At 41.5% G+C, this 14,139-nt stretch overlaps 1 protein-coding gene and 1 long non-coding RNA gene across 6 annotated transcripts in view; one reads left to right on the top strand and one right to left on the bottom strand.

Annotated features, from left to right (window-relative positions):
- Positions 1-14,139, bottom strand: part of ENTPD1 (ectonucleoside triphosphate diphosphohydrolase 1) — a 173,636-nt gene that overhangs the window by 32,363 nt on the left and 127,134 nt on the right. For all 3 annotated transcript variants that reach the window (XM_038009352.2, XM_073019214.1, XM_007963683.3), the window contains one exon: positions 9,610-9,737. In XM_038009352.2, the coding sequence (XP_037865280.1) occupies positions 9,610-9,737 (128 nt within the window). The remainder of the gene's footprint in view (positions 1-9,609; positions 9,738-14,139) is intronic.
- LOC119627954 (uncharacterized) overlaps positions 1-14,139 on the top strand; it is a 170,901-nt gene that overhangs the window by 65,831 nt on the left and 90,931 nt on the right. The gene's annotated exons all lie outside the window — the stretch shown is intronic.

Raw genomic sequence — 14,139 nt, 5'->3', positions numbered from 1 at the left:
CAGTTCATTAAGGCTATGTTTTGTTTTGTTTTGTTTTTTTAAGTTCTCATTGTGTCTCACAGGCAGTGGTTCATAGACTGCAGTGGCATGAGAATTCCCCAGGATGCCTGCTAACACATGTAGCTTCTGAGGCCCTGCACTCTGGAGGTTCAAACTGAGAAGTCTCTGAGGGTAAGAGTGGGCAACTAGGATCTCTAGAGAACTCTGAGACAGAGGTCTGCTTCCCACACTGACACTGCCTGGCTACCAGGCTGGTCCTGGGCTCTTCACATACAAGGAGGGAGCAGTTTTATCTGTTCAAGGTGCTTACTCTATTCAGTGAGCAAATTTCTCTGGAGCAACTATCCAAATCAGTTGTGCTGGCTGTAATTTAACATTTATTTTATGATTATTTGATTAATGATTATCTCCCTCATTAGACTATAAGTTCAACAAGGGTATAATAACTTTGCCCATCTTGCTCACTAATATATGCCAGGGCCTACAATAGAGTTGATGTTCAATGACTATTTGTTAAATGGATGAATGGAGTCAATGAATAAATAAAATGCACACAAAGACAAATGAAATCCATTCCCTGTCCTCAATGTGCTTATAACCTTTTAGGTAGCTGGGCAAGTAAACATATCAGAACAATAAAGAGTTCTTGCTGTGTTATGCCACATGTGGCCCAGGCATGAGGCCACCACCTCCCCAGCAGGGCTGAACCCAAACTAGGTCAGGCAGGAAGATGACAAGACTGGATCATCAGCAGGGGTGGGCTGACCTGAAATGGACTACACAAGGGCAAGTCAAATGGGGAACAGTGGGAATAAAATAAAGATAACTGTCAATTTGTCACTAAGGCAGGTAAGCTGCAAAAATGATAAGACATGAGTTATCAATCACTGAGTGTCTGCAGTGGGCAGGCCTTTTGCTCTGCACTCACATTTGCATGTACTTTATCTCACTGAATTCTCACAGTAATCTTACAAGAGAAGAATCATCAGCTGCATCACACAAGTGGAGAAACTAAGGCTTAGAGACGTTAACTCCTGTGACCCTAAGAGCAGAGCGAAGATTCAAATCCAAGGCACTGTGAGTCCATGGCCCATGTTGTGTTGTACTCTAGGCAGGCAGAATAATGATCCCTGCAAGAGGACAGGGATAACAAATTAAAGAGGAAGTGAGTACAGGACAGCTGAAAGTCTTTCTGTGTATGAAGTTGCACCAAGAGAGGCTTGTGGCCACCACTCTCTTTAAACAGAAGCATTCGGAGTTTTCTCTCAGCATTTACTGTCCCAAGGTACCTGTTCCATCTTAATCTTAAAAGGTCCTCAAAGGAATTTTGTCACGAAGATCTGGTCAACCCAAGTGTCTTTCACATTATCCCCTCCCCTCACCCCACAGACAATGCCTTAATTCTGGCCTCACCTGCCTTGCCTAGACCATGGCAGGAGCATGCTAACTGGTCTCTCCTCCTCTAATCTGCTCTGCAGCCAAAAGGAATCTTGGGAACACAAATCTGGGCATCATTTCCTTGTATGAAACCCTTCAAAGCAGTGGTCTTCAATAAAAACTACTCATTAGAATCACATGGAAGATTTTAAAACATATCAGTCCCTGGGCTTTTTTGTTTCATTTTGTTTCGTTTTTTGAGACAGAGTCTCGCTCTGTCGCCCAGGCTGGAGTGCAGTGGTGTGATCTCGGTTCACTGCAACCTCTGCCTCCTGGGTTCAAGCGATTCTCCTGCCTCAGCCGCCTGAGTAGCTGGGATTACAGGCACCTGACAACACGCCCGGCTAATTTTTGTATTTTTACTAAAGACATGGGTTTCACCATATTGGCCAGGCTGGTCTCGAACTCCTGACCTCAAGTGATCTGCCCGCCTCAGCCTCCCAAAGTGCTGGGATTACAGGCATGGGCCACCGCGCCCAGTGATCTACAATATTTTGAATCATTTTTATTTAACTTTAACCTCCAAAGATGATTTAATTGACCTGAGATGGGGCCCAGCCATATTTTTGAAAAGCTCCCCAGGTGCTTCTAATATGGATCCAAGCTTGAACACCACTGCAGTTTAATGGATGAGATGCCCACTTTTAAGCCAGAAATACTAAGTTCAGACTTGGACCTCCTCTTCCACCACTCCTTCCTGCCCCCATATTCAATAATCTAACCATACTGAGCTGCTGATTCCACAGGGATTGCATATGATTTCAAGCTGTCACTCTTCAACACATGATATAATCTTTGCCTGGAACATGTCCTATCCCACTTTCTGGAAAACTCCTTACCATTTGTCGTAGTCCATTTTCTGTTGCTATCACTGAATACTTGATACTAGGTAATTTATTTTAAAAATAAATGTATTTCTTACAGTTCTGGAAGTTATGAAGTCCAAGGTCAAGAGGCAACATCTCATGAGGGCCTTCTTGCTGGTGGGGACTCTGCAGAGTCCCGAGGTGGCACAGGGCATCACATGGCAAAGGGGGCATACTGAGAGCCAAACTAGCTTTTAATACAGACCTACCCTAATGCTAACTAACCCACCCTTGTGATAACTCAATCCATTTATCCATGAATGGATTAATCCATTCATAAGGTCAGAGCCCTCATGATCCACCACCTCTTAAAGGCCCTGCCTCTTAATACTATTATACTGGGGATTAAGTTTCAACATGAGTTTTGGAGGGATCAAACATTCAAGCCATAGTACTTAAGATTCAGTTCCAAGGCTACCTTCTCTGTGAAGTCTCCATGTAATCAGGCACAACTAGCAGCTTCTTTCTCTGGGCTTCCACAGCACTGTCTCTGTATGAATATCTCTCTATTGTATTGAAGTTATGTGTACAAAGAACCCTCACCTCCACAAAAAGCAGGAGATGCAATGATACTTCAGATACTTCTTGTGGCCATTTTACATCTTGGCCAACTTTTTACTCCAGCCCCAGCAGTATCTCCTTATCTCTCTATTTTTGCCCAGGAGCTTCTCTCCTGCTACCTAGGTTGTCACCTGTGGTACCCACATGGCCCCTCTGACACACGTGCAAACCTGGAAGTGACAGGGACTTAACACCGGATGGGAGCAACCCTTGACCAACAGGTGATGAGAACCAGGGGATAAATCCCCAAGGCAGACAATTCTAAAGTTCACTCTCCACAGCTCTTCAGAGGGTCCCTGGGAGGATCAAGCCTCAGTTGCCCAACATGGTAATTTGCTCCTCTCTTTCCCTTCTTCCTTGTTTCCTTGGAATCACTTCCCAAAATAAACATCCTGCATGCAATTTCTGTTAATAGGAAGTGTTGTTTGGAAAAACTCATTAAGACAAATGAAAAGAACATTAGTCTTTGGATCAGAAAACTGAATTCTAGTTTTAGCTCCCCCTCTGCCTTGGGTGAGAGAACATCTAAGGCTTTGATTTTGTTGTCTATAAAATGGGGATGGCCATCACTGGGTATATAGCCAAAGGATTATAAATCATGCTGCTATAAAGACACATGCACACGTATGTTTATTGCGGCAATATTCACAATAGCAAAGACTTGGAACCAACCCAAATGTCCATCAATGATAGACTGGATTAAGAAAATGTGGCACATATACAACATGGAATACTATGCAGTCATAAAATAGATGAGTTCATGTCCTTTGTAGGGACATGGATAAAGCTGGAAACCATCATTCTGAGCAAACTATGGCAAGGACAGAAAACCAAACACCACATGTTCTCACTCATAGATGGCAACTGAACAATGAGAACACTTGGACACAGGGTGGGGAACACCACACACCGGGGCCTGTGGTGGGGTCGGGGGAGGAGGGAGGGATAGCATTAGGAGATATACCTAATGTAAATGATGAGTTAATGGGTGCAGCACACCAACATGGCACATGTATACATATGCAACAAACCTGCACATTGTGCACATGTACCCTATAACCTAAAATATATTTAAAAATAAATAAATAAATAATGAAACGGGGATGGCTGGGCACCGTGGCTCACACCTGTAATCCCAGCACTTCGGGAGGCCAAGGCGGGCGGATCAACTGAGGTCAGGAATTCAAGACCAGCCTGACGAACATGGAGAAACCCCATCTCTACTAAAAATACAAAAATTAGCCGAGCATAGTGGCACACCTATAATCCTAGCTACTCGGGAGGCTGAGGCAGGAGAATCGCTTGAACCCAGGAGGCAGAGATTGTGGTGAGCCGAGATCGTACCACTGAGCTCCAGCCTGGGCAACAAGAGCAAAACTCTGTCTCAAAAAAAAAACCAAAAAAAAACAAAAGGGAGATAACCTTCCCTTCTTCACAGCATTCATGGGAAGAAAAAATGGAAATGCACGTGGAAATGATTTATAACTGCAAAGCACTAAATAATATTATCATTATGTTTTAGGAGGAATTCCTTCCCTATTCACCCTTTAAATCAGTGGTCCCCAACCTTTTTGGTACCAGGGACCAGTTTCTCGGAGGACAATTTTTCCACAGACCCAGAGGTGGAGAGAAGGGGCAATGGTTTCGGGATGATTCAAGTACATTACACTTATTGTGCACTTTATTTCTATTTTTATTACATTGTAACATATAATGAAATAATTATACAACTCACCATAATGTAGAATCAGTAGGAGCCCTGCGCTTGTTTTCCTGCAACTAAACAGTCCCATATGGGGGTGATGGGAGACAGTGACAGATCATCCGGCATTAGATTCTCACAAGGAGCACGCAATCCCAATCCTACATACGTGCAGTTCACAATAGGGTTTGCGGTCCTATGAGAATCTAATGCTGCCACTGATCTGACAGGAGATGGAGCTCAGACAGTAAAGTAGGCGATGGGGAGCAACTGTAAATACAGATGAAGCTTTGCTTGCTCACCTGCTGCTTACCTCCTGCTGTACTGGTCCATGGCCTGGGGGTTGGGGACCCCTACTTTAAATGATAGAGATTCTCAGGACTTGGACCTTGACTCTCTTCTCATTTTATAACCCCTTCCTAGATGACCTCGTCCATTTCTAAGACTTCAGTCAATCAATGCCATCAGAGACATAGCTTTAATCTAGGCCTGTGCTATCTAACCAGGGTAACAAATAGCTGGCAATTGAGCACTTGAAATGTGACTAGTTGGAATCGAGATACACCATAAGTTAAAATTTGAAGATAGTATGAAAAAAGAATGTAACATATCTCATTAACAATTTTTTTTTGGCTGGGCATGGTGGTCACTCACGCCTGTAATCCCAACACTCTGGGAGGCCCAGGTGGGCGGATCAAGAGGTCAAGAGATCGAGACCATCCTGGCCAACATGGTGAAACCCCCGTCTCTACTAAATACAAAAATTAGCTGGGTGTGGTGGCATGTGCCTGTAGTCCCAGCTACTCAGGAGGCTGAGGCAGGAGAATTGCTTGAACCTGGGAGGCGGAAGTTGTAGTGAGCCGAGATCGCACCACTGCACTTCAGCCTGGGCTACAGAGTGAAACTCCTCTGTCTCAAAAAACAAACAAACAAACAAACAATTTTTTTTTTTTTTTTTTTTGAGACAGAGTCTTGCTGTGTCACCCAGGCTGGAGTGTAGTGGCGTGATCTAGGCTCACTGCAACCTTTGCCTCCCAGGTTCAAGCAATTCTCCTGCCTCAGCCTCCCAAGTAGCTGGGACTACAGGTGCCCACCACCACGCCCAGCTAATGTTTTTTGTATTTTTAGTAGAGACAGGATTTCACTATGTTGGTCAGGCTGGTCTTGAACTCCTGACTTGGTGATCCACCTGCCTCAGCCTCCCAAAGTGCTGGGATTATAAGCATGAGCCACCTCACCCAGCCAACAATTCTTTATTTTGATGAAATGTTGAAATAATATTTTGGATACATTGGGCTACATAAAATATATTATTAAAATTACTTTCACCTCTTTTATTCTACTTTCTAAAATGTGGCTCTTTGAAAATTTAAAATTTGGCTTGTTTTATATTTTTGTTGAGCACGGCAGTAGACATTTGCTCAGAAAAGAAAGGTCCAAATCTGATTATCCAACTGCTTTCTTGACATTTCCCATTGGCTTTCCAGTACTCAAAACAATTCTTCAAAAATTACACCCAAAGCCTCCCCGTCCTTCCAAATTTTTCTTGTAGCCTCCTCCTGGTATCCTCCTACATCTCATCCCCCTCTAATTCATTGAAATCAGAGTGATCTTTGCAAAAACAAATCTGATCATACCACTAGCTTCCCACTACTCTTAGGATTAAAACTGAAATCCTCAACCTGTTTTGCAGGGCCTGCACCACCTACCTCCCCATCTTTATATAACACATGGCCCACTCCTGCTCTCCAACTAGTTCCTAGGAGATACCCAACTCCTTCCTGTTTCAGGACTCTTGCATCCGCTTTCCTTCTGCCTGGAATACTTTTTTTTTTTTTTTGAGATGGAGTCTAACTCTGTAGCCCAAGCTAGTGTGCAGTAGTGTGATCTTGGCTCACTGCAACCTCCGCCTCTGGGGCTCAAGCGATTCTCGTGCCTCAGCCTCCCAACTAGCTGGGATGACAAGTACGTGCCACGACACTCAGCTAATTTTTTGTATTTTAGTAGAGATGGGGTTTCACCATGTTGCCCAGGATGGTCTCAAACTCCTGAGCTCAGGCAATCTGCCAACCTTGGCCTGCCAAACTGCTGGGATTACAGGCATGAGCCACTGTGCTCGGCCCTGCCTGGACTACCCTTTACCTATGTCTTTCCCAGCTAACTTCCAATCATTCCTCAGATATTATTCTAATATCATTTTTTCAGGGGAGACTTGCCTGATCCCAAAACTTTCATTTGGTGGCAATTTATCACAATTACAATTAATAATCTGTGTTATTAAATACGTTTGCATCCCCAGATGGTAAGCTCAGTCACATCTATATACCGGCTTTACTTATTGTGTAGCCCAGTGCCTAACACAGACAATGAATATTTTTTATTTTACTTTTTTTGAGACAGAGTCTTATTCTGTCAGCCAGGCTGGGGTGTAATAAATAATTGTCAATGCATAAACTTATAAAAAATGAATGAAGAACTGCTGAATGAGGTATGGTCAGAAAGTCATGTCATTGTGTGTTCTTAAAACACATGTATCAGCCGGGCGCGGTGGCTCACGCCTGTAATCCCAGCACGGAGGCTGAGGCAGGTGGATCACAAGGTCAGGAGGTCAAGACCATCCTGGTTAACACAGTGAAACCCCATCTCTACTAAAAATGCAAAAACTTAGCCGAGCATGGTAGCAGGTGCCTGTAGTCCCAGTACTCGGGAGGCTGAGGCAGGAGAATGGCGCGAACCCGGGAGGCAGAGTTTGCAGTGAACTGAGATTGCGTTACTGCACTCGAGCCTGGGCGACAGAGTGAGACTCCATCTCAAAAAAAAAAAAAAAAAAAAAAAAAAAAGACAAAAAAAAACCTCAAACAAAAAGCAAACAAACAAAAAAAACACATGTATCAGTACAAATATCCAAATAAGTATTATCTTTTAATTGGTCATTTTTGGAAGCAAATATATTTATTTCAATAAACTACTCAAACCAGTTTAGTAGCCCATGATATTTGGGATGATCCTGGTACTAGTGTACAAACCATGCAAGAAAAAAAGTTTTTTTGTTTCTTATTCTAGATTTTATAAAATGTTTTATCATACACCTTATTCATTAAACTTGGTTTTGAACGACTTCAGAGTTATCATTCAAGAGTATGCTTTAAGTGGCAATGCCTAGTAGAACTTTCTACAGCAATGGAAATATTCTATATCTGTGTTGTCCAATACAGTAGCCACCAGCCATGTGTGGCTATTGAGCACTTGAAATGTAGCTAGTGTAACACAGGGACAGAATTTTTTATTTTATATAATTTTAATTGACTTAAGTGTAAAGAGCTGAATGTGGCTAGTGGCTATCAAATTGGACAGCACATCTGGTTTAAAGCCATCACCAGAATACAAGTTTCTGAAATATTTTGCCCCCAATATATGCCAGGAATCTTACTAAAATTATATAACCTCAACAAACGACTAGTTTGCATATATAAAACTATCTTTATATAAAATAAATCAGTGATATTATTAAAAAGATTCACTTCAGATGCCAATGACTGCTCTTCAATACTCCTCCCTTTTATTTAAAGAACGCCAAAGACCTTGTTCCATTTTGCCAGGCCCATATAACAATGCAGAAGCACAACAGACTTGAAGGAGACCACTGTGAATGAAGGAAGGTCGTCCATGACCACACATATTCTTGAGAACATAACTCAAGTTTGTCATGGATTTTGCCTGCTAAGCGTCTCCCTCTCCAATGATGCAATACTGAACATGTAAAAAGGTCAAATTAAGAAGGCAATCATGTATTTCTGGAACTGGTAAACAAATAATGGAATCAAGATGTCATGAGACTTCAACTGTGAGTGAAGTTTTGCCAAGGAAACAACATCACTCAATATTAAAAGGCAAGAGACCCTTAACAATGAGATAGTATCAGCTTTCTGGCTTGACAAAGGGACTGCTGTACACAGCACCACTGGGTTGAACTTGACAAAAAGATGCCAGTGTGACACCCACGCCTCTGCTATACAGTGATTTGGGTGGATGGCAAAAGTTTCAGAGGCCTGGCATATGCAGGCTCCCAGTTCAACATCTTCAAATACAAGAGAATATACTTCTACACATGTATTCCCAGGCCTCCATGGTCAAGTTAACTTTTGGATATATTACTGCCCACATATACATACATGCTTATTAGTATATTGGTATCATCTGGGCCCTTATATATTTGTTTACTATAATTTCAGTGAAAGTTTAAAATGGTATATCTATAATATAAATTTTTATTTACCACATGCTTTTTAATTAACAGATTAAAAAATATAATGACCATATTACAAAGTACTTGTGAGATATTCATGTCTGAAATTTTACTTTGATGAACTGGAAAGAAAACAGAAATACATTAAAGTTAATGAGCCTAATGATCTTTAATGATAGTAACTAGTTGTTCAAATGTAGAAATATCACAAGAAATCTGCCTATCCATGAATTCATTTCAAATGACTATACTTGATACACATATGTTTTCTGATTTGCTTTTATTGATTTTGTTGATTCTTTACTATATCTGGAGATAAGATACATGTCTTCTCCACAATCTCTGACTTCCACAGTACTTTATACAGAGCTGTATAATAAACATATTGTTTTGGTGATAGTGATAATAATGAAGTAAAAAGAACAGAGTGCAGTATTGTGATTCACCCATGATGAAGAAGTGGAAATATACTAGAATATAGAATCTTGGCATAGTATTACACAGATCTGGATGAGCTGAATAAAGCATTAATCTCTGCCAGAGTATCAATTTAATGAGTTTGCTAAACAATCATAAAGGCAGTTATCTTCCCACTACTAATTGATTCAAGGCATTTACTCTTCTAGAATGAGCATCTATTTCCATTTTACTCCCCTAATCCGGTGGAAATTGACTTGTTCCTGGGCTGTTAGAACCTCAACTCCTCCCCTATGCTCTACATACCTTAACCCTCTTCCCCCTGTCCCACCCAGATCCCCTCTTACATACACACAAACGCACACACATATTTGACTTACCTTAATGTTTTCTGGCAATGCTTTGTTCTGAGTCAGTCCCACAGCAAGCAAAGCTATCACAGCTATGATAGAGGAGAAGCCAAGGATGGCTAGGATATTCTTGGAGCAAAATGTCTTCACGTTAGACTCTAAAACCAAAAGCAGAAAAAAAAATACCAACAAGAAATCAAAAACACTGATTTTCCTCCCCTTTCTGTCTAGTCTTGTAATGGCTACCTGAAGATATCAGAGACAGATTAAAAGCCAATCTTTTTTATCAATGAGGCACTTACAAAGTAATTGGGAAATAATTCAAGAACAAAAGGATTTGTTTGTACTTTGACAAAGGCCAAGACTGAGTTAGTGGCTGTGGCACGGACAAAACTAGGTCAGTGATCAGATATGGAATGAGGAGTGAGAAGAGCCCCAAATTGGCTGTTTAACAGGTCATACAGATCTATCAAGGTACAAGTAACAAATAACAAAAAACAAGGATAGCCCTCCTCATTTTTGAAATCTACCACAAAATGTTTAAGATGTTAAAAAGTATTAAGAATGCATCATCAAACAACAAATCCTACTATTCCATGACATTTCCTGGCTTGACATACATACTCCTTGCATTTAGACCACCCTTACATAGTAAGCAATTAGTAATGGCATAGAGGCTGAGGAGTCTTGAACATTTTGGATCAGAATTCATATTATTTATTTTGTCTTTAGTCTCATTCTGTCATGGGACATTAAAAAGGCTCCAATAGTAGAGTTATATAAAGGCAAAAGTGGCTGGGCGTCATGGCTCACGCCTGTAGTCCCAGCACTTTGGGAGGCCAAGGCAGGTGGATCTTAAGGCCAGCAGTTTGAGACCAGCCAGGTCAATATGGTGAAACCTCATCTCTATCAAAAATACAAAAATTAGCCAGGCGTGGTGGTGGGCGCCTGTAATCCCAGCTACTCAGGAGGCTGAGGCAGGAGAATCACTTGAACCCAGGAGGTGGAGGTTGCGGTGAGCCGAGATCACGCCACTGCACTCCAGCCTGGGTGACAGAACAAGACTCTGTCTGAAAAAAATTAAAAACCGAAAACAGGCGCTGTGGCTCACACCCGTAATTCCACCACTCTGGAAGGCCGAGGCAGGTGGACCACGAGGTCAAGAGATCAAGACTATCCTGGCCAACATGGTGAAATCCCATCTCTACTAAAAATCCAAAAATTAGATGGGTGTGGTGGCGTGCACCTGCAGTCCCAGCTACTCAGGAGGCTGAGGCAGGAGAATCACTTGAACCCAGGAGGCAGAGGTTGTTGTGAGCCAAGATCGCACCACTGTGCTCCAGCGTGGCGACAGAGTGAAACTCCCTCTCCAAAAAAAGGGCAAAAGCTACTTTGGTCAGATGTAAACAGATTGTATAGAGGAAGCAAACAGGAAATGAAATGGTTGCACCATTCCCTCCATTTTGACAACTCAACCTCCTCCTCTCTCAACTCCCCAAACTATCCCCAAACGTTTTCCTTATGCTTTGGGAAGAAAGGACAAGATAACATAATTAAAAAGCATACAGAAATGAGATGGGTTCTCTAGAATAGTTTATACTTCTCTGAGGACAGAGGGTGGGATCAAAAAGCTAAAAGAGGAGCCCAGGTCTCCTCTTTCTCTTTCCCCCTTTGTCAGTAGAAGCTGGCTGGGCACTGAAATGGGAGCTCCCCCTGAAGCTCTTGAGCAGAAGCTTGAACTTAATTCAACTCTAAGCCTGGATTAAGGTATGGGTCTCCAATCCACCTCAATCCCCAGAATCTTGAGGCAGTCTTTACCCACCAGACCAAACAATGCAAAATTTAGGAGAAAAAGTTTTAGCAACATCATTATCTATTGCTTCCAAACAAGGAAGAGCAGATGAAATACAGCACTTTCCCACTTCTCCCTTCCCAAAAGAACCTCCATTTTGTTCAGATGCTTGCCTGTCCCCCAAGCTCAGGGATGGACTTGTCTGTGTAATTTCATTCCCTCACCAGTGATTGGTTTAACAATGGGTATGCCACCTAATTATGGCCCATGTGACCCTGGAGGAAGTCTTCTGGGGCAAGTCTAGGGAAAAAAGAAAACATTCTCTCTTCATCCTTAAACGTTGTCCTGCCTGGAAGGGATGACATCCAATGATGGTAGAGCAGAGAGATGCAGAGAATGTGAGTCCTTGATGGCATTTTAAGCTGCTAAATCAACAAATGCTGAGTCCATCCTTCCACAAGACTTAATGCTTTGACCCAATTAGAGTCAGGATTTTAATTACTTGAAGCTAAAACATCCCGATAAAACTGGTATGGGAGAGATGTCCTCTTTGATGCCAGTGTTCTGGAATCTGGAAAAGAACCCTCTAAGGGCACCCCATTTTGGTTCCCAATGTTGTGATGTTGACAAACACAGCCCTAACTAGCATGTCCTTTGGATAAATAATTATAAATATAACAACCAATTATAAATATAACAACAAACAAATTCCTTGTAGCAATGTTTCTACCATAATAAAATTTTGAATGTTTTACTCCCTCAACCTATTCAACAAGGTCTATCTATTAACTTCTTTTGTTTTTGTAAATATGACAATCTTGCTATCTCATTTTCCTTCCATGGCCATTTCAGGCACTATTCTTAGCATCCAAGTTACTACAATAAAAAAAGAAAAACTGATAAGGCCTCTGCTCTTTGGAATTTACATTCTAGTTAGGGAGAAAGATAAACCAGAAAAGAAGCACATAAATAGGTCATATCAGGTCATGATACGTGCTAAGAAGAAATTCAAACCAAGGAACGTGATAGAGTGACTTGCAGTAGAATTGGGAATGAAGGAAAAGATATCAGATTGAGGGTCAAAAAAGCCTCTCTCAGAAGATGACATTTGAGCTGAGACCTAGAAGGTGACATTTGAGGAGAAAACACTAGCTTGGAGAGGGAGGAAGAACATAAGAGGGAGAAGGAACAGAAACTGCAAGAGCCCAGCGGTGGGAACCAACTTGATGTGACTATAATTATTTCTTCCTTTTCCTAATGAGAATATTTACTAACTTCTTCTTGTCACTGAGGAGTTGGATATACACTTTTCCACATTTTCCCAGCTTTTGCAATGATATCCAGGTTACCAGAATATATAGAAGCCTTTCATCCTAAAAAGACTTTTAGGTCAGAGAGAAAATTTAGGAATTTTCCGTAAGTGATTTTTCAAATGTTTTTATTACCAAAAAACCCACGATGGTTAAGTTTGTTTTTCATGTAACTGACTACATTATCCAGAGAGCAGTAATTAAAATGCTGTCTTCCATGGACTATATGAAAGCCAGTTTTCAAAAGCCCTGATCACATCCAGGAAGCAGGAAAGTCATCTCTCAGAAGTGGTGCCAGAGAAGAGGTGCTAGAGGTGTGGTGCAGGTTGACATATCTTGGATGTGCTCATAAAAATAGAATTACTTAGGTAACTGCCCCTTATTCTTGGACCCCCAGAGTGCTTTCAGACCCCATGACTGCCACAGTCAAGCTCTGTTATGGAAAATTCACATTGATTGTCTTCCCCCTGAAAAGCCCTTAATTTGCCTTGTGGCTAACAGAAATGTGGTTTCTGTCGTACAATGTGAAATGATATTTTGAAACAGAATTTCAACAAACGATTTTACCAAAAATATCCAATGGCAAAGTGTTATCATTGTTTTCCCTTTGAATTGGCTTACTGTACTGGAGAATTTAAGACTGCCACTTCCTTTGCATTTTTTTCTTTTCATGTGATGAGACAAGGGAGAGGAATTTTCTGCTTAAAGTGAGACAGCAAGGTAATATTAACTTCAGCTCGTCACCTGACAGAGAGACAAAACTGAAGGAAACCCAAGCTTTGAAAAAACACAAGCTGATTTCAAGCCAACTAGCTATGTCAGAGGAAAAATGCCTTCAAGATTTTTATACAAATCAAAGGAAGCAAAGGTTCTTTTGATTCTTATAGAAACAGCCATCATGATGTCCAGTTACAATCATACTAAGGTGAAAATCAGAATTATTTAATTTCAGCAGGGTGCGGTGGCTCACACCTGTAATCCCAGCTCTTTGGGAGGCAAAGGTGGGTGGATCGCTTGAGTCCAGGAGTTTGAGACTGGGGGGTAACATGGTGAAAATCTGTCTCTACCAAAAAAAAAAATACAAAAATTAGCCAGGCGTGGTGGCAAGTGCCTGTTGGCCTGTAGTCCCAGCTATTTGGGAGGCTGAGGTGGGAGGATCACTTGAGCCTAGGACACTGAAGTTGTAGTGAGCCAAGATCACACCACTGCACTCTAGCCTGGGCAACAGAGTGAGACCCTGTCTCCAAAACAAACAAACAAATTATTTAATTTTGTCCATAGTCAAAATTCTGTTGTACAGAGAAATCCCAGCATTGCTACTCTGTGATAACAAAAATATAACATTTTAAAATGTTACTCCATTAATAAATAGATTTAGGGTGTTGACAGATGTGGTGGATTTCAGGCAAAAACAAGTTTTGCTTTGCAGATCCAATGTGACTGACTAGATTCAAATTG

This window comes from Chlorocebus sabaeus, chromosome 9, assembly GCF_047675955.1.
Source record: "Chlorocebus sabaeus isolate Y175 chromosome 9, mChlSab1.0.hap1, whole genome shotgun sequence".
Classification (NCBI taxonomy): Eukaryota; Metazoa; Chordata; class Mammalia; order Primates; family Cercopithecidae; genus Chlorocebus; species Chlorocebus sabaeus.
This window is presented reverse-complemented; position numbering and strand designations above follow the sequence as displayed.